Genomic DNA, 20,812 nt, shown 5'->3' on the forward strand with positions numbered 1-20,812 from the left:
AGCACAGAATTCCGCTGCAATATCCTCTTCTGCGCACAGGGCACTGCCTTGGGGATCCCTGATGTATTCCATATACAGGGGTTTCCTATCGGATGCTAGCAGCCAGGCCAGCAGGGCCCCGGGCTTCTGTCCTTCCCCGTACCGTCGCACCTCATGTCCCTGTCTGAGTAACCGCATCTCCCGGTCTGCATTTGCCCTGAATATGCTGAGCACCTGTTGGAGCTCGGCCAGGATCTTGGGATCCACTGTGGACATGTATTTGCCCTCCAGTTGCTTCAAACACACCTCATCTGCCTCAAGCTCCCCCCTGATCAACCGGAGGTTCTGTTCTCTTTGGCCATACATACCCCTTTGATAAAGCACTTGAAGCACTCCCAGAGCAGTCCCTGAAAGAAGACAGAGCCCTCATTGTGTTCAAAGGAGGCCTTGATCTCATCCTGAAATTCCTGGTCGAACACCTCGTCCTCAGCGCAACAGACTTAAAGCACCAAGAGTAGGGCCCCATGCCTCCCCCTTCCACCAGGCACTCCAGGACTACCGGAGAATGGCCCGACAGGGTCCGGGGAAGAAAGAATCTGGCAATCACACCAGGCAAACCCCCCAGCCCCCTTGCGGGACACCAGCAGATAGTCGAGCTTGGAGCTAGACCCATGGACCCAAGAATGAAAGGAGTAATTGCGTGCATCCCTATGGCGCCTCCTCCAGGCATCCACCAGCTTATATGTCCGACACACCTCTTGCATCTGAAGACCCGCTTTGGACAATGGCTCGGAACCACCTCCTGATCTATCCAACTGGGGGTCCAACACCGTATTCAGATCCACGTCACACACTATGCTGGCATCTCGATACCCGGCTAGCTAGACCATCACCCTATCACTGCATTGTCAACATTCGGCCTGTAGGAGTTCACCAATACGACTTTCACCCCCTCCAGGATACCACAAACCAACAAGGCCCTCCCCTCGTCATCTCTGCACACTGAGATCAGGCGAAACCTAGCCCCTCTGCCTATCAGGATAGCCACCCCCCTCGCATAGGACGAGTATGATGAAAAGTACCTGTGGCACCCCCAGTGTTGCTCGGAACGTAGGTGGGCTCACGTTCCGAGGAGAGGTAAGGTGGGTCTCCTGATTAAATGCCACCTGCACCCGGTGCCTACGTAGATACTGCGCCACCAACTTGACCTTTGAGGGCTGATTTCCCCCTCTTAGGTTCCATGTGCCTACCCTAATGACCATCCCCAAATATCAGTACCAGTTAAGCGGGCCCAGGAGCACCCAGGCCCATTGCGCCACCTTTGCTGATCTTTGCCAGCTAGTGGATCAGTACACAGGGACCCGGAATCCAAACAAACATCACAACACAAACCTACCCTAACTGTGCTACTCCCAATCCCCACACCCCTCCTGCCCCAGCCTCACCCGTCCCCTCCAGCCAGCCCCACCACCACGGGCAACCCCCAACCCACCAGAAGAGCCCACCCCCACAAACCCAGCCATAAACAGAAACAATGCTGCGCTCAGGGCACTAGTACCCATCCAGGCAGGTCTCAGCTCAGCCACCCAGGGGTAGCCATAACACAATATCAAGGCAGCCTGATCCATCGGATGAAACACCAGAGGCCCATTTACTGCGTTCAGGAATCCCCTCCCGGTCCTGATTCCTGGTGTCATTCCGGGGTCTCGGATTGGTTGGGATGCTGCAGCCTGCTGATCTCATTCAGTAAGGAGCTTGCCGACTCCGGCGACTGGAAGAACTGTGTTGTCCCATCATACTGAATACAAAGCTTCACAGCATGCAGTATTGAATATTGTTGTCTCTATGTTAGCGTTTCACCCCTGCGAATGACCTCGATGCTAGCACTGCCACTGAAAATCTGGGAAAACCTGAAATGTGTCCCCATCATACTGAAGGTCCCCCCCTCTGCTACACCAGACAGAGGTTCGTGTCCCGACCCATCCCTGTAATTCAAAAGACAGACTATGATGGTACGTGGCGGCGCCACCGGGATACAGTGTGCCCTCTCGATCACAAACAGGAGAGACAGCTCTGCATTTGCAAAGACTTCTTTGCAAAGGGCTTCAACAAACTTCTCCATCTTAATCTGCCCCTGGCGCTCTCTGATTCCAACCATCCAAATTGTATTATTGTGGGCCCTGCCCTCCAGGTCCTCATTCTTGGTGGCCACTGACTTCAGTTGCACCTCCAGGGCTGACAACCTCGCCGTGAGTGACACTGATCCCTCCTCCAAACCAGACACCCTTTGCTCCACCTCATCCAGGCGATCCCCATGCTTATCTAGCCAGTGTTGCACCATGTCCACCTTTGAGGAGAGCGAGTGCAACTTGGAGTCCAGCCCGCCAATGCCCGCCTTGTCCATCTCTGGGGCTGGGGCAGCCCCTCTGGCAGCCAATTCCATGGGCAATGTCTTCCCAGCCTGGCGCTGGGCCCTTGCAGGGTCTGGAGGACGGTCCCCCGTGGAAAGTGAGTTTCCTCTGCAGCTTGTCCATCTTCCCCATAATGGCAGCCGATGGGCCTAGGCTCTCTGCCAGTCAGAGGGCTAAACAAGGGAGACCCCAGAAACACAGGGACTAGGAGGGTCGGCAGAGATATGTAGATGGGGGGGGCAACCACAGGCCAAGACCTCCTTTCCTCACCGACCCCAGCATGGGCTTCGCCACCCAGGTGCCAGCCCCTTACATAGAGCAGGATCCTGCTACTTCTCAAAGCAGTAAGAAGAGAAGAGTCATAGGCTACCCCTGTTCTAACCGTATGTAGAAGATAGGCTTGAGAGAAACAGGTTACCAGTGTATAGATGCTGGCAAAGGAGGGTCAGGGGAGAGAAATTTTCAAAACAAGTAGATTTATTCAAAACATTATTGCATACTATAAAAACAGTAAGTATATAGAAACAGAACCTATTCAAGGGTTTACTTGAGCCAAACCTCAACACAAAATTAGAACTGTTTTAAACATCACAGATTAAAGTGGAGGTTAGTAACATATTGTGTGAAAAGGGTTTACATTACTACTTTTAAACAGATAGTAGTATTGGTTGTCGACACAAAAATATGTTTCCAGTCCGGGGTGGAGTAAGCCTTCACTTGAGCGTAGTGGTGTTGTAAAATGAAGGGTCCGGACTTTCATCAGGACGTGGTTCAAGGGGGAAGTTTTCTAAAAGAAGATAGCAAAATTTAGAATAGTGTTTGAAAAGAAGGGGGGACCACAAACACTGCGGAGTCAAAGCCTACCTTTAAATATCAGCGGTTAGACTGGAAGATTTGTTTCAAAAAAGGGAGCTGCGCTGTTTGCTATGCGAAGCACTGTAGCCTGGGTCTACAGGGATGAAATGGATAACAGTAAGTTATCGTATATGTAAAATAAATTACAGCAAGGTGATAATTTTCAAAAGGAGGGGTACCTTTTTCCAGGTGTAAGGCTGGAAAACCAAGGTGGTTGTAAGCAGTACCCGGAGAGTCGAAGGCACTGAAAAAATGAAAATCAATGAAGTAGGGTTTGGGAAACGGCAAGGTGCTGTAGATAGTGCCTGTATTTAAAAGTGAAAGAGAAATGAAGTGCCTATTTGTGCTCGGCCAGAGTTGTTGTCTGAAGCGGCCAAAAGAGAGTGCTCACAACGTTGTGAACTACAGGGGTTGAGTGGAGGAGTGACCACAATGTTGGGAAACAAAACCCCGGCAGCCATCCCAGTTCAAAACTCATCCACCAATGATCTTGATATTTTATTTGCAAAAAAGAAAAAACTCGTGAGGACAGAATCTCACGGACACCTGATGCTTGAGTATCTCAAAGCAGGAGTAATCCCTGAAGGTCTCCAAGTCAGAAATATCCCACATGTTTTCCTAGACAACTGCAGATTTATGAAAAAGTTCAGTGGAGTAGGCAATAAATGCTCCTGTGATTGGGTGATCCTAGTCATAGAAACTGCGGAGGAAGAAACCAAGAGCCAAAAATAAGAACTCCGAGTCCTCGAAGATAAAATCAAAACTGAAAACGTTATTCCAGATATCAAAACCCATTTGGAGAAAATTGAGGAAGAAAACAAGAAATTTGAAAAATTTACAATTGATAAAAAAATATGGAAACTGCAGAACGACGTTAAAAATTACCAGGAAGAAAGAACTTATCCATACCTTGTACCAGGTTTCTCCAATCAAGCAAACCAGAACATCCAGCAGAACAAACGCAACCCACGCAGACCACAAAAGAAATTTGTCAGCTTTTCAAATAGCTCGAATAGCAGTGGATCAAGTAGTGAAACAAGCTCAACCGCCTCAGGAACATCGACCCCTAACCAACAACAGGGTTTTCAAGGACGTGGACAGAGAGGACGACCCAGACAATACCAACAACACCCAATGACAACACGCCAATGGATGCCACCAGGGAACCAAACTTGGTAATACCCATTTTCAATTTGAGCCAACACATACTCTCCCATGAAGAAATCAGTGTTCTCAGCAAAGGCCTAAGTTTCATCCCTACAATGCCAGCAAATAGATTCCAAACGGAAGTTGAATTACGAAAATTCTTCCGCACCATCAGACTAAAATACTTTTTTATGAATAAACCAGACCAAGACCCTCCTACCTCTATGGGTCTAAGACCTCCCTCTTCTTTCACGCCATTATCCCACATGGTCTGTCCTGAAATTCTGGCATATGAAAACCGCATCCTTTTGGAAGTAAGCCAACTTTTTGACAAAAACATCAGATATCCTGACAACCTAGATAAAAAAGAACGTTTGGCACTCAATAACCTTGAGAATAACCTTGAATTCCTCATCAAACCCGCCGACAAAGGTGGAGGCATAGTCCTCTGGGCAAAAACATTGTACAATACAGAAGTTCAGAAACACCTCAACAACACCAAATTCTACAGACAGATACCCACCGATCCAACAACTAGACTTCTCACCGAAATCGAGAGCCTGATGTGCCACGCCTGGCAAGAAGGCTGGATCGACGATGATGAAAGACTTTTCTTGATAAACCGTAATCAGATTCTACCTGCCTTCTATTTGTTACCCAAAATCCACAAGGATGCCAGCAATCCTCCAGGCCGACCAATAGTAACCCGAATAAGATCAATTTTAGAACCACTATCTATCTATATTGACTATTTCTTACGACCATTTATTGGACAAATGCGCTCCTATGTACAAGACACCACATCAACCATAAAGAAATTGGACACCATATCTGTTGGACACAATGATCTTCTGGTCACTTTGGATGTCGAATCTTTGTATACTAGTATCCCGCAACGCGAATGCATAGATGTTTTAGCCACCTACCTCAACCATAGAACTAACATGGAGCCTCCAACTGCTTTCCTACTTGAATGTATCCGGCTTGCCCTCACAGAAAACTACTTTATCTACGAAAAAACTTTTTACCAACAGTGCCACGGCACCTCAATGGGAGCAACCTTTGCACCTGATGTAGCGAACCTCTTTATGGACTCTTTAGAAGACAAATCAATCTATAACATCAATAATCCATTCAAAGACCAGATAGTTTTCTGGGTTCGCTACATTGATGATGTACTTATGACGTGGAAGGGCAACGAAACAGACTTGCAAGAATTCTACATCTGGCTCAACAGCAAAGACCCGTGTATTAAATTCACCATACAGTCAGACAAAATTTCCATCCCTTTCTCAGACCTCACGGTATACAAAACAACTACCAACACTCTAGCTACCACTCTTTATCGTAAACCTTCCGCAAAAAACACTTTTGGAATTCAAGAGTTTCCATCCTGCAGCACTTAAAGACAATCTACCTCTGGGCCAATTCTTACGCCTTAGGCGTAACTGCACAACCCGGGAAGACTACAACATAACCAGTGAAGACCTCTCACTGCGCCTAAAAGAAAGAGGATACCCGAGCCATATCATTCGCCAGGCAAGGAAAAAAGCGAAAAACAGGAGTAGAGAATCTTGTCTCACACCGACACCACGGGACAAATGTATGGAAAAAATAACCTGTGTCACCACTTTTACTCCTTTAAGCAACCAAATTAAGAAAAGCATCTTATGCCATTGGAGCATTTTGCACACGGAAACCTTCAAACCTCGATTCGCCTTCAAAAGAAGCAGAAATCTAAAGGATAGACTGGTCAACACCTATACCGAATCCACTAAACCCATTGAAAGACAAAATACCTTATGGAACCTACCACCGGTGAAAGGCCATTTCAGATGCGGATCTTGCTCCGTCTGCTGCCTAACAAAAGACATGAAAACCGTCGAACTCAATGGCAAACCTTGGACGTTCAACACTTTCACCAACTGCAAAAGTAAATGGACGGTCTATGCCATACAATGCCCCTGTAAGCTACTCTACATTGGCAAAACCAAACGCGAGATACGACAACGCATTTGTGAGCATCGCTCATGTATCAAGAATGGCATCCAAGACAAACCAATGGTAGCGCATTTCCAAGAAAAGAAACACACTCATAATGACATTTTCTGGTTCATCTTGCAAACAGCCAAGAACCCTTTCAGAGGAGGTGATAGAGATCTGGCCCTACGAAAATTGGAGCAACAATGGATATATCGCCTAAATTCAGTGAAACAAGGCCTCAATGTCGCCATTGAATGGAGCCTTTTCTTCAAGTAACCCCCCACTACCTCCCTTTAATTAAGTCTCTTCTCTCCCATACACAACATGATTGGCATCTAGTTGACTATCCATCCTCTTTCAGTAATCCAAATGTCGTAAGCCAACATTTTTCAAACCATGTCATGTCTTGTGCCAATATTATATTCTAAATTTACCCTCTAAATACTATGCCTGAAAATAATGAACATTTTCCGTTGTATTTACCTGGACATTTACGTCGTTTTTTATCTCGCAATATGTATATGCCTTTGTTGGTTTTCTATTGGTTCAAACATGCTATCACCTGTGCTCACATTATGCCATGTAAATACCTAGTGGCTATGTGACTAATGTATATTTTTTCTATTGCCTTCGTTTTACTGTTAAATCACAACAGAATGGAATAATGTTTTTAGACCACATCTAGTGCTGTGTTATTACTAGTTGTCCTTTTTCACTTTCCGAATGACTACCATGCAAAATAATGTACATCTGGCACAGACGTTTATGTGAGTTCCCCCCCCCTCCCCTGCCCTCCCCCTCTCAGACAACCTTCCCAATATATGAGCATTTTTGGAGCTGCCACAGCACTCATCGCGCATGCTCCGTTAAATAGTATTCCTACATCGCACATGCGTGTTGGTAGCCTTCCTACGGCCCCACTGCACGCATGCGCCGCAATCAATACTTTTGTTGTCCCACCCGAAGAGATCCACAGCTCTTTTCCGCGCACCAACCAGCACTGCCGTATTCATAACGCCACCAGGTAAGCCTTGCTTTCGGTGATTCTTTTACTTTTTAGAACCCTGATAAAAACCTCGAGCGGTTCTCCCGTATTATGCTCGCCGCACGAGTCACTCTGCCGGTATACTATGTCATTTGGCTACCATGCCTCACTGATGGCCGTATTAAAGCCCTTCCACTCTGTGCTAGTCACCATAAATATTACATTGTGGTCACTCCTCCACTCAACCACCGTAGTTCACAACGTTGTGAGCACTCTCTTTTGGCCGCTTCAGACAACAACTCTGGCCGAGCACAAATAGGCACTTCATTTCTCTTTCACTTTTAAATACAGGCACTATCTACAGCAGCTTGCAGTTTCCCAAACCCTACTTCATTGATTTTCATTTTTTCAGTGCCTTCGACTCTCCGGGTACTGCCTACAACCACCTTGGTTTTCCAGCCTTACACCTGGAAAAAGTTACCCCTCCTTTTGAAAATTATCACCTTGCTGTAATTTATTTTACATATACGATAACTTACTGTTATCCATTTCATCCCTGTAGACCCAGGCTACAGTGCTTTGCCTAGCAAACAGCGCAGCTCCCTTTTTTGAAACAAATCTTCCAGTCTAACCGCTGATATTTAAAGGTAGGCCTTGACTCCGCAGTGTTTGTGGTCCCCCTTCTTTTCAAACACTATTCTAAATTTTGCTATCTTCTTTTAGAAAACTTCCCCCTTGAACCACGTCTTGATGAAAGTCCGGACCCTTCATTTTACAACACCACTACGCTCAAGTGAAGGCTTACTCCACCCCGGTCTGGAAACTTATTTTTGTGTCGACAACCAATACTACTATCTGTTTAAAAGTAGTAATGTAAACCCTTTTCACACAATATGTTACTAACCTCCACTTTAAACTGTGATGTTTAAAACAGTTCTAATTTTGTGTTGAGGTTTGGCTGAAGTAAACCCTTGAATAGGTTCTGTTTCTATGTACTTACTGTTTTTATAGTGTGCAATAATGTTTTGAATAAATCTACTTGTTTTGAACATTTCTCTCCCCTGACCCTCCTTTGCCAGCATCTATACACTGGCAACCTGTTTCTCTCAAGCCTATCTTCTACATACGGTTAGAACAGGGGTAGCCTATGACTCTTCTCTTCTTACTATATATGCCTTTCTGAGTCAGGTCCCCCTTCAACAAAAAAGAAGGCTCCAAGCCCCCCCTGTTTCTACCTACTTCTCAAAGCATACTGGCACCCCTCAGCGGTCAACAGTGCAGTCCACCGGATCTTCCTCACCAGGGACCGGTTCCAGGCAACCCACTCTCTCCCTACACACACAAGCAGGGGGGCGTCGGCCAGCCCACCTCAGGCCCACTTCACTGAATGGCTCAAGGTCTTCGCCTCCTCTCGCCCCCGAGATACAGCCGCTTCACCGCCGGCACCAACCAGGCACCCCTCCGGTCGGATATAGGCAACAGCAACAGCACCCCAAAAGAATCTTCTACCAAGAGGTTATCACCTCCACCAAAAGGCTATCACCAGGGGGAGCCACTGGGGGGTTTATACTCGCCACTTCTCCAGGGCTGCCACTACACTCAATGCCCCTCACAGCAGGCTACTCCAGGAGTCACCCTCAGGAGGTCCAGTATCAGCCACTCAGCAGGGTGTTTCCTGCCACCCTTAGCAGGCCTGGGCTCCTGCTACACTCCTGTTCTCAGTTATCTGCCAAAAGTCACCGAAGCACAGCAGGGCTGTCAAGCCAGCCAGGGGACTTCAAGATATCCACAGGCCCCCCGTGCAACCCCCTGTCTAGTCTGAGGCCAGACTCTACAGCCCTCCACTGTGTGCCACACGAGCCACTGGCAGGCTCCAGGCAGCCTCCTCCTCCTAGTCACTGCAGCTCTCACCGTTGCCGCATAGAGGTCGTGCTCTTGAGCACCCTGCCAGGCGTCTCTCTCCAGGCCGCCGCACATCCCCATGCTCCTCCTGCCCTCCACTGCCACCACCATGCAGGCAGGCCATGCGCTGAACCAGCAAGTGCCAGGCGCCAAGGAAAACCAGCCCAGGACCTGGATTCTGTCGGGAAGGCCGCAGACCCCGATCCGCTCCCGGGGCACGACCAAGCAGGACATTGCAGTTCCACAGAGACCCAGATGGGCTCAACACGGGCAGGCCACCTTTAGACCCCCAAATATGCCAGCATTCCACACCAGGCCACCTCTCCAGCAGCTGTTTTTCAGGATATGTGTGAGCTGACACTCAGAGCTCACGGAGAGACCGCTATCCTGGACGTGCTCTCTAGATCACCCTAACCTAATCCTTAAAACCAATTACAGGGCCTGGGGTAGTATACTGTATTTATGGTAAGTTGCCCAACCCACAGGAAGAGTAGTTTTTGTGCTGCTTATAACTTTGTTGCTGTTCAATGAATTTGCACAGAACTTTGCAAAACAAGCAGATGGCCACCTCTGAATACTTATGCAAAGAATTGTTTGGTTTCGTCAAGGGGGGCAAAGTTATAGGGGCATCCCAAAACATTTGAAATCCCGATAGACATGCATTGAAACAAATTTTGCTCATGGCTACAGCCCAAACTGCTGGATGGATTTGAACAAATTTGAACGAGGAGTGGCGCCATGGTTGCAAAAGCATGCTTTTGCAAATTTGGTGTAAATCCGTCAAGTAGATTTTTTAAAAATGGGCAAAAAGTAGGTCCCAAAACATTTGTGACATCTGCGTCCTGTCTGCAAACTCACTTCCTGGTTCGGTGTCTGCGGATGCATCTGAACCAATCAATGAGCCACGTGACATTCGTGGACATCGTATGAGCATGCTGATTGGTCAATTAAAACATGAGGTGCGGGAAAAACTTTTAAACAGATGCCATGTTGGATTTGTGAACTTGCCCATAGTCCACTGACATCGTGGTAAAAACATATTAAAAAACACAACATTACACATGTCAAACAAAGGAAACAATCTCTGGGGAGGTGAGGGGTGACAAGGATGGGATGGGATATGGCCAGAAGAAGCCAGAAGTTCAGGGACATTGCTGTGATGTTCGCGAATTTGACAAAAGTTTGAGGCCATCCATGCATATTTCTGCATTACAGGGTCAGTGAAGAGTTTTTGGATGGCTTTTAACTTTGGCACCATTCAATGAAACTGCATGAAATTTTGCAATATAATTTTAGACCCATCTTCGAATGCGAATGTTTTTCCAAAGTTTGGTGCTGTTTCGCCAAGGGAGGAGGGGGGAATTAAAGGGAGGATTAGAGGGTAGCCCAAAATGTTTAAACGGTTTATATGTCAGGAATGGCTGGCTGGCTGAGTAGTAAATAGGAAGAGTATGTACATAGAATTAAGATAGAGAGAAAGAAACTTAATCTGATTGGTTTGAGGAACAATGCTAGGTTTGGTTTGTCTGATTGGTGGAAAGGATAATGGTAGGATTCTTGGGAGGTGAGCAAGATTCTAAACTGCCTTTCATCCAAAGTAATTCAGTGGCTGGTTGTATTTTAGTTAAGCTCCTTAAGTAAGGCCTTTCAGAGTTCAGAAGATTTACTAAAGAAGTAAGAAAATCGTTTGCTGAGCCAGAGAGATCAAGAAGACATCAGGTGGGATTGTTCCTTTTAAAAGCTTAAAGATTTTCACAGTGAACTTCCATTGTTTATCAGAAATTTAAAGAGTTTAGAAGTTTAAAGCTTACTGAGAGAAAGAACGTTTACAGTTTATTTACAATAAGGAGAAAACAATTGAAAAGACTGTGCGCGCAAGTTTTAAAGTTGTAAACTGTGCGAAAAGTGTTTCAAGACTGTTTAACGTGCGCGCAAGTCTTCATGACTTCAGCAACGTCGTTGGGAGCGCGTGCGTATGAGAGCGTGTGTTGGATTGCGATAGAGCGCGAGTCCATATCAACTGAGCGTGGGTGGTTTTTGGCTTGTGTATATTTTTCACATGAGCGACGTTACGTAAGAGAGCACGTGTAGGATTGCGATAGAGCGCAAGTCCATATTATCTGAGCGCGAGTAGTTTTAAGCGCGTGTATATTTTTCACATGCGCGACGTTACGTAGGAGAGCGCGTGTAGGATTGCGATAGAGCGCGAGTCCATTAACTGAGCGTGAGTAGTTTTAGCGCATGTTTCGGTTGGCGATTGCGTGTGTAGTTTTTTCAGAGCGTGCATGTGTTTCCTGTACACGTGAATTGTTTAAGTGCGCGTGTTTCATGTGCACGTGAATTTGTTAAAGTGCGCGTGTTTCACGTACATGTGAATTGTTAAAAATGGGTGTTTCACGTGCGCGTGTATTCGTTAAAGTGCGCATGTAATTTCTAGCGTGAGGACAATTTTTCACATTTTGTGATTTCGGGTGTTAATCACATGAATGCAGTGAGAATTCAATACTTCAAGAAAAACTGTATTTCTCAAGAGTATTTGGAAATGTAAATTTTATGGAGTTAAGTGAACTTAAAGTCAAAGAAGAATATCTAAGGTTGTAAGGTGTTTGCAAGAGTCATCTTCTTCAGAATATTAAAGAGACTGGAATGGCTAGTGACAATATACACCAAAACATTACAAAAGTTTTCAAGATATTCTCTACAGACAATTAACCTCTAAGTTCTAAACAGAGGTATAAGAGGTAAAGAAGTTAGAGTTGTTTTAAAAAGAATAATTTAGAGAAAAAGGTTTACACTGATGTATAAGTAACCAAGTGTGTTTGTTACTACAGATACCAGAGCCTACCAGAAGTTTGCAGGGCTGCAGTGTCTCTGTTGTTATTTTATACAAATTACCCTTTACCTTTCCTGGGGTTTTCAGCTCAGCTTTCACTTTAGGGTTGAGAGGTGAACTCTTGGTGAGGGTCTATGGGGCCAGCATCAGCTCCTGTGCAATTCAGTCAAGCCGGATCCTGACATTATAAATGTGGTGCCGTTTGACGTATCTGCATACAAGTTTGCAAGAAGATTGTGGACCCATCTTTAAATGTTTTTGCAAAGTTTGGTGGAATTTTGTCAAGAGGGGGGTCCCAACATTTTTAGATGGCTCATAATTTTGGTGACGTTTGACGTATCTGCACAAAGGTTTGCAAACAGATTATAGACCCATCTTTGTATGTTTATGCAAAGTCTGAATGGATTTTGTTAAGTGGAGGCTATGTTATATCACTTTCTTTGTACCTAACTTTTGACACTTTTCCAAAAATAAGACACAGACAAATTTGCAGCAAACTTGTGCTAGGAGCATTGGCAAGGAACCAAAAGCATGGTTTCGCAAATGTGTCAGTGTTTTATTGTAGGTACAAAAAATAGTGAAATACCTTTGGTGACTGAGGTATAGCCTGTGGCCAAAGGCCATGCCCGGACAATCTGGCCACTGGTCATGGCCACCAGGGAACGGCAATGGAGTTAAAGTGGGCATGGCCACCATTGGCTAGCATTGGATAGCATGGCCACCATTGGATAGCCATTGGGTAGCATTGGATAGCATTGAATGGGAAAATAAATTCTGCTCGCGGCTACAGCCTAAGTGCTGAACAGGATTACAGCAAACTTGCACAAGGACCATCAGCCATGACATGAAAGCATACTTTTGCAGATCTATCCTGTGTTACATTTTTTCCAAAGTGTCAAAATGTATGTACACAAAATAGTGATGCAACTTTGATGCCTGGGCAGCGGGCCTGGCCCTTGGTAAGGCCAAATGTGTATTCTGACTTGCTTATTGGGCCATGCCGCATGGCCAAAACCCATACCCCATGTATTGTGGAGACTGCTCATGGCTGCAAGCCATGAGCACTGACCATTGGTCACATTATGGGGCTATAGTGGACACTGGAACAGGATGCAGGCTAGGTACAGTGGATAATGGGGTGGTTTGGTGGTGGGGGGCTGGGGGTCATGGTCGAGCCTCATACCCTAGGCAATTCAACCATGACTTCCTCTTCATGTGCTGTTGAAAATGACACACATCAGTATGCGCTGCAACAAAAATATGTTTGTGAAAGGAGGTTTATAGTTCTCTGATATATGTTAAAAGAGAAATTATTAACAACATATTTACAGTGCTGAAACATCATGGAAAAGTTTCATTCATAAAACCATTGAAACTCACTGAAAAACTTTGTTAAAGGGATTTTATGGATGCAAGGTAAAATCAAAAAACCAAAGAAATTCACCAGTTATGGTAAACTATGCCACCATAATTCACGCCATCACTATGCACTGCTAATACTAACACCCAGGACATCAGAGATGACATATCAGATGTCCTCAGTGATGACATCACATATCCGGGGCAGTTGTTTTTGTTCAGTGACAGTGAGAATTTTAAGCAGATGACTTGATCAAGTGATACTGCATTGAAAACATGATACACATACTTTGAAGGTGCTGCATATATAGACCTTAACCGTGTGCTATGTTCTTATGGTACAATATTGGCTCTCTGGCACCTCCACTTGCTGGTTTTCTGCAACCGCTCCTTTGCTACTGGATCTTTCCCCTCTTCCCTCAAACACTTCCTTGTGCGCCCCTCCTGAAAAAACCTTCTGCAGACCCGTCTTTCCAGCCAACTACAGCCCCATATCTATCACCCAACTGACCCAGCACACTGAACTTGTTGGTTGCCTACAAAACCATCAATCTGGATTCCGAGCAACCAGAGGCACGGAAACTGCTCTTCTGAACACCCGTGAGGAACTGCTTGCATCTCTTGATTCCAACTCTCCAGCTGTTCTCATTCTACTTGATCTATCCTCTGCATGTAATACGGTCAACCATTCCATCCTCATAAAACGGCTCCACGATACCCTAGGTATTTCGGAGCAGGCACTGGACTGACTGGCTGACCTTCCTCAGTGACTGCCTGTACCAGGTAATTCTGGTCTCTTTCTCCTCCCCCACCTCTATCTATACCTGCGGTGTCCCCCAGGGCTCAAACCTTTCTCCCTGGCTCTTTAAAACCTATCTTGCTCCGCTTGCACACTTCATTTCCACCATCTTCCCAAACTTCCAGTGTTATGCTGATGACACACAATATTCTTCAAACTTCTCTCTGATCCTCTCCTTACTTCCTCCTTCATTCCTGACTGCCTCTCTGCCACCCAGTCCTGGTGCACTTCCAATGATCTCGGCTTCAATGCCAGAAAGACTGAGATCCTTCCTATTGGGATTCCTGCTCCCTCTTTCTGCCCCTCACTATGGCCATTTTCAATGGGCTCTGCCATTTCTCCCTCATCTGAAGCCAGAAACCTTGGAGTCATCTTCGACTCCTCTCTTTCCTTATTCCCTCATATTCAGGACCTTGCCAAGAAAGCCCACTTTCAACTCCCCCTGTCTATAGAGCTCTGGTTCTCTCTAGGCTAGACTACTGCAATAGCCTTTTCCTGAATCTACCCTCTTCTCCTCTACAACCCCTCCAGCTTATCCAGAATAGGGCTGCAAGACTTATCCTTGACTTCAAGTCCAGGGACTGCATCTCTCCAGCCCTAAAAACTCTTCACTGGCTCCCGGTTGCCGCAAGGATCCAATTCAAATCCCTCTGCATCATCCATAAGGCTGCTTGGGGCTGGGGACCACCCTATCTACAACGTGCCCTCACTAAGTACTCTCCCTCCAAACATTTACGTTCCTCTGGCACCAACTCCTTGTGTGTCAAGTGCTTCAATAAACAGCAAGCTTGATCTCGTTCCTCAGCAGGCTCCCTCCTATGGAAAAGCCTCCCCCTTCCTCTCTTAGTCTTGAGCCAGATCTCCTCGAATTCCAAAAGCTCATCAATACTTACATTTTCATCTCCTCCTTCCCTTCCTCGCTCCTCTGCTAAATCCCACTGTTGCTGATATTGGTGACCAGGGCCCTTATGTGTCCTCTTGAGTCCTGGCCTCCCACACCTACTCGCCTTCTGCCTCGGCCCGCTTCCAGCACTTGCCTTGGCACCCACTGGCCTATGCCACCACAGGCCTGCACTTACACATTTATTGGCAGCTGACCTCTCTCACCTAAGGACTTTCAGCTGCTGACTCCCTGGCACTTCCCTCTGTAGCACTTAACCTCCCCTCCCTCATCCCTTCTCTCTCTCTCTGCACTTGCACGTTCAGAATACTCACAAGGTCTAGTAGGTCTGCCTCTATCTTCCATTGCTTTATTTGATTTTCATTCCCTTGTTCCCTCGCTGTTGCCATGTGGGCACTTTGAAACACAATTTACTTGATGTGAAAGCGCCTTACAAATGCAGAATAAATAGATAAATAGCTTACCATAACTGGTTTCTTTGGTTTTTCGATTTTAACTTGCAAACATACCTTCCCTTTAAAAACGTTTTTATTCAATTAATTCCATAGGTTTTATTAGTGTAACTTAACCATAATGTCCCTTTCACTGAATATATATCTATGTACATATGTGTACACACACACCATCTATGTCACATTTGGCGCAAGAGGTGTGCATGAGGCCGTGACAGAGCAGGTGCTGAAACATCACCTATGCTCCCTGGTGGCTGTTTAAGGATTTCCAGACGCAGACTGCGCCATCTATTACAAAACTATAGTCATCAGTCCCCAAATGCAGCACCTTAACGGAGACTAGATGTAAACAAGCACTGAGGGGTAACCAGGGGTGTTGCTAGGTCTGGAAAAGATCCGGGGCTATGCTAATCCTGGGACTGTCAGGACTTGGGGCTAGCTAGCTTTTTGGTTGTAACCCCTGAGCTTCTATCCGGGGCTACAACCAAAAGACCAGGGGCTATAGATCCCTTAGCACCCCCCTAGCAACGCCTCTGGGGGTCACTATGTTTTCAATGAGCTGTACAAAAGTGCTTAGTATGATAACGGTACCTGGTTTTGGGCTGGGTGGATGCAGGTTTCCCCGCCTGCGGTAAAATTGCAGAAAGCAAACAGTGAGTCCTGAGGACTGCCCTGATTGGGATCAATGTAGTAGTAACCTGCAAGCAGAGAAAATACCAGTTAACGCATCTTTGCAAGGTCCAATGATGACAGGTAATTTGTGAGACAACTTATCTACAAGTTTGCGCACAGTGGTATATCTTCCTATATGCCACTAATAGTGTTGGCCATATGTAGCCACCCTATGGGCTTCCTGTGGAAGCACAAGCCACTTCAATGTTTGGTACCACTGTTACTACGAGCACTTTAAATAACAGGTGGTATTATTATCCATGTAATGATACTCATTTAAGGCTGAAACAATTTTGCAAAGATGTTATCCTGTGACTAATTGCTCTAACATCTCCACAATTAACTTGTACCTCACTGAACATGACAACATTATATAGGAAAGCATTTATGACTTAGGAGAAGCCTGCGATTCTTTTCATAGGAAGTTCCTAGATGTAGTAATATCCACTAGGGAAAAATAAGTGGGGTTTTCCTGTGGGAATCTGTGGGATTGTCCTATAGGAATCCTTACAAGAATTTGACAAGACTGTTCTATAAGACCTCTAGCATGGACATTTTCTAATGGTAATGTTGTAACTTTCTAGCCTTTATTTAAAAGCCAAACCCACAGGACTCTACTAGAAATAACATAAGAATCACTGAGATGAAAATGATGTGGTTACTTATGCTGTCTTCTGCACTCCCTTAGTAGAATTACTTCCTACACAGCACACCAAGGTTTCTAAGTCGAGTAGATCTTGTGCAGCTACAGATCATGTTTCACTGCAACCTCACCTCGGGCTCAGCCCACAATCTCTTGAGATATGAAAGAAGCCCTTGCTCTTCAATCTCACAACAACTTCCTTTAAAATGGCCAAACTATGATTCCTGGTTCTCTATTCCTCTCACGCACACAAGTGTTACCATCCACCGAGCCTCAATTACTGCTCTCCAACAATGTCCATGTTGCTTTACCATTGGGCAGGTGTGCCTGTGCGAGCTGAAGCTCCTTGCAGGTAGAGGCTGGGTTTTCTTTGGTGCCATTTGGGGGACTCACGAGAAGCTTCAGCTCCTGGCCCAAGCTCTCCACGACTGTCCAAACCATGTCGTAATTCAGTTTATCCGCTGAGTAAAGCATACTCTGAAATATCAAACAGAACAACAAAAAATACATGATCAACACAGATACCAGCGTGTACCTGATTTAATAGCATTAAAAAGGACCCAATGAGAGCATACACACTCCAGTAACACAAAAGCAATACACACCACCCTAATTAGAGGATACATAGGAACGACAACTTGCTAAGAACAATGGAAAACAGGCAGAGGAAAAAACTATCCAAAAACTTCAGTACAAACAAGCATTTGGATCAAATCAAGGTTGAATAAAAGATTGGATATAGGATCAAACTGAACTGCAAGTCACACGCACTTAAGTACAGAATAACCTAATCAATAGCATGAATGCAAAGCTAAATTACAAGAACCCAGTGGACTCATACACAACCCATGTAGAGTAAAAACAATCCCAGGCAACTGTACACCAGCTAATAAGATTAGAGCACATTCATAACGCAGCAATCCAATAAAAGGCTATACCATTCAATATAACTGCAGAAAAATAACTAGAAAATACAAAAATATTCAGCAACATGCTAAAATTAACTATAGTGAAACCACAGCACAAGAAGCCAGCACTAGTACAACCAAACTAAGAGCACAATAATAAAGAGAAATCACTCAGAGAAACCACTCATTGAAACCAAGGGCCTTTGATTTGGAACACCCAATGAGAGGTCCAGAATTCAAATAATGTATAGTTTAAAGCAAAGTAATGAAACTAAGGGCTTTGCTACGAGTTTGGCAGTATTTTCCTTGGAAATATTGCACAGCTTCTATGTGGTAAACAGGGGATAACGAGAAGTGCCCATATGAATTAAAACCAAGTGGATCCTTCGGTTAGTCCCATTGTGCTCCACTGGGGGAAAACAAATGACTTACTTATCTGAAATGTTCTTTTGATCAATGTTTCCCCCATATTTTCCTCATCCATGATATCTATGAGTGCAGTTGCTCTTGGGAAACTTTTTCCCACCACCAGGGGGAGTAGCGCGGCTCTACGTCAGGCTTCGCTTCACACCTCTATGTGCCACATGCCAGACATGACATCGGGGCTTTTATATAGTGAGGCGAGATGCCCTGTGACCTTAGTTAAATGCTTTTTACGCTGCACTCTAGTGTTAAGGGACCGCAGAACCAAATGTGTACTAGCAATCTGGTTGGGAAGGCGATGAGCAATCCATGGGAGGAACATGCATCAGTAGGAACATTACCAAGACTAATGGACTCCTTCCTCCAACTGATTCCTCATCTATTATAGACTCCCAAGCAGTGCACAGATCTGAGGAGGGAGGAAAGCACCATCTATACCATAAACATCTGAAGAACTGCTCTACCAAAGAGAGCTCCATGCCTTGACTAGGAATCCAAGCAGTTAGGTTTGCCGACAGTGACCAGTGAGGCACACGTAGGACAGGGACTCCTCCCTGCAGGGCAGAGGTAGCAGCCAGTACTCTGGTTAAATGTGCTCTGAGACATTCAGGCAGATCCTTGCCAGCTAGATCGTAGCATCCGCTGTGACAGGGTCTGTTCGGCAAAAGCGCATCCAGCACAGGCACAGGCACCAGCATAACCATTCCTTCATTAGGGAGATGTAGTTGCTGATAGCCTGAACTGACCGGGTCCAGCTGATGGAAGCATTCCTATGCCTTGGAAGGCAGACAAGAAAAGACACAAGACACAAGGATGGATCGCTTGTCCGAGACCACCTTCGGTAGGAAAGACGGCCTTACTCTCAACATTATCTTCTCTTTGGAGAACATCAAACAGGGAGGTTGAACAGACAACACCTGGAGCTCACTCATTTGTCTGACGAAAGTGATGGCAACCAGGACAAAAACCCTGTACGGTGGAGTAATCATAAAGAACAAGAATGAAGGTGCTCAAACAAAGCAACCATAAGAAAAGTCAACACTAACTTCAATCCCATGCTGGAACAACAAACTGCCCGGGAGGAAACTGTGTGCACATTCCCTGCAAAAATTGCATAATCTTGAGGATCGCGAGGAATGAGCCTTTTGAAAACTGAAGCAAGTGCCAATTTGCAGACTCGGACGGGCCGAAGAAATCAGAAAATCCAACACAGAGGAAGTGGGACAAGGAAAATTATCCAGGTCCTTTTCCTGAAAATGGACACCACCTGCAGGCATACATGGATTTGGTAGAAGGGCTGCAGGCTGAGAGGAGCATGTCCAGGGCGTAATCTAACAAATCCCACTCCTTTTATCTTACCCTCTCAGTAGATATGGCATGATGGTTCAGGCTGTTGAGGTTCAGACGGAGTACCCCACCCTTCGACTGGGAGAGCTGCTACACTCACTTTCTGCAGAAGGCACAAGGGAGGGCAGATGGATATCTAAAGCAACTCAGGAAACCACATTCTCTGGGCCACACTAGCAGGAGCAGCAGGATGACGGGGATCAGCGGGAATGCATATAGAGGTGGAGTGTCCTATCGACTGTCAATGCATCCCCCATAGCTCCCTGCCGAGGAAATCCCCTAGAACAGAACAACTTGCACTTCCTGTTTACACTGCGAGCGAAGAGATCCGCATGAGAAGTTCCACACTTGGAGAGAATTGTCAAGGAATACTGACACAGCTACCACTCACGGGAGGCCAAATTTTATCTGCTTACAGCATCCGTAATGACATTCTCTGTCCCAATGAGATGAGCTACCACCAGAGACACGTTGTTCTCCAGAGCCCACAGCCACAGTTGCATTGCTTCTCTGCACAGATACAAGGACCCTACACCACCATGTTTGTTCAGGTAGTGATGGCCACCGGGTTGTCTATCAAGATCAGCACAGTCTTGACTGAAGGAAGGAAAGCGATTAGGGCCAACCTTATGGTTCTAAATTCTAGCAAATGTATGTGTTCCCTGGATTCTAATGCATACCACAGGCTGCTCACCATCAGGTCTTGCGGGTGAGCACCCCAACCCTTCAAGGATGCATCAGTGACCACTGTCAGTTGGGGGCAACATTGTTAAAGCAAACCTCCTTTCAAATAGATTGTTTTGCAGGGGACACTTTTTTCAAGACTTTTTCTGAGACTCACTGACAGATGAGAAGTTATTAAAGTGACCATATGCAAAGCCTGGTGTCTGGCACAAGAATGTAGGAGGCCATGAGGCCCAGTACGCAAAGGAATGCTGAGGCTGGAACTTTTTCCTGCAATTGAAAGACATGAATCATCTGTGAAATATTCACCACTCGATCCTTGGGTGGGAGCACACTGCCCAGGCAAGTGTCCAGTACAGCACCGATAAATCGGAGGGATGGCAAAATCGGAGACTTTTTGAAGTTCAGGAAGAATCCCAAGTTGTAAAACAGGCTTCACGTTTGGAACAGATGTGCTGACACCTGACCCGGGGAGTAAGCTCAGACGAGCGAGTGGTCCAGAAACAGAAATACATGAATACCTTCCCTAG

At 45.8% G+C, this 20,812-nt stretch overlaps 1 protein-coding gene across 2 annotated transcripts in view; it reads right to left on the reverse strand.

Moving 5' to 3' along the window:
* LOC138471851 (collagen alpha-1(II) chain-like) overlaps positions 1-20,812 on the reverse strand; it is a 1,536,387-nt gene that overhangs the window by 17,944 nt on the left and 1,497,631 nt on the right. For both annotated transcript variants that reach the window (XM_069609694.1, XM_069609695.1), the window contains 2 exons: positions 17,232-17,397; positions 16,197-16,303 (listed from right to left, as the gene is read on the reverse strand). In XM_069609694.1, coding sequence (XP_069465795.1) covers positions 16,197-16,303; positions 17,232-17,397 — 273 coding nt within the window. The remainder of the gene's footprint in view (positions 1-16,196; positions 16,304-17,231; positions 17,398-20,812) is intronic.

This window comes from Ambystoma mexicanum, chromosome 8, assembly GCF_040938575.1.
Source record: "Ambystoma mexicanum isolate Mex_15411 chromosome 8, UKY_AmexF1_1, whole genome shotgun sequence".
Classification (NCBI taxonomy): domain Eukaryota; kingdom Metazoa; phylum Chordata; class Amphibia; order Caudata; family Ambystomatidae; genus Ambystoma; species Ambystoma mexicanum.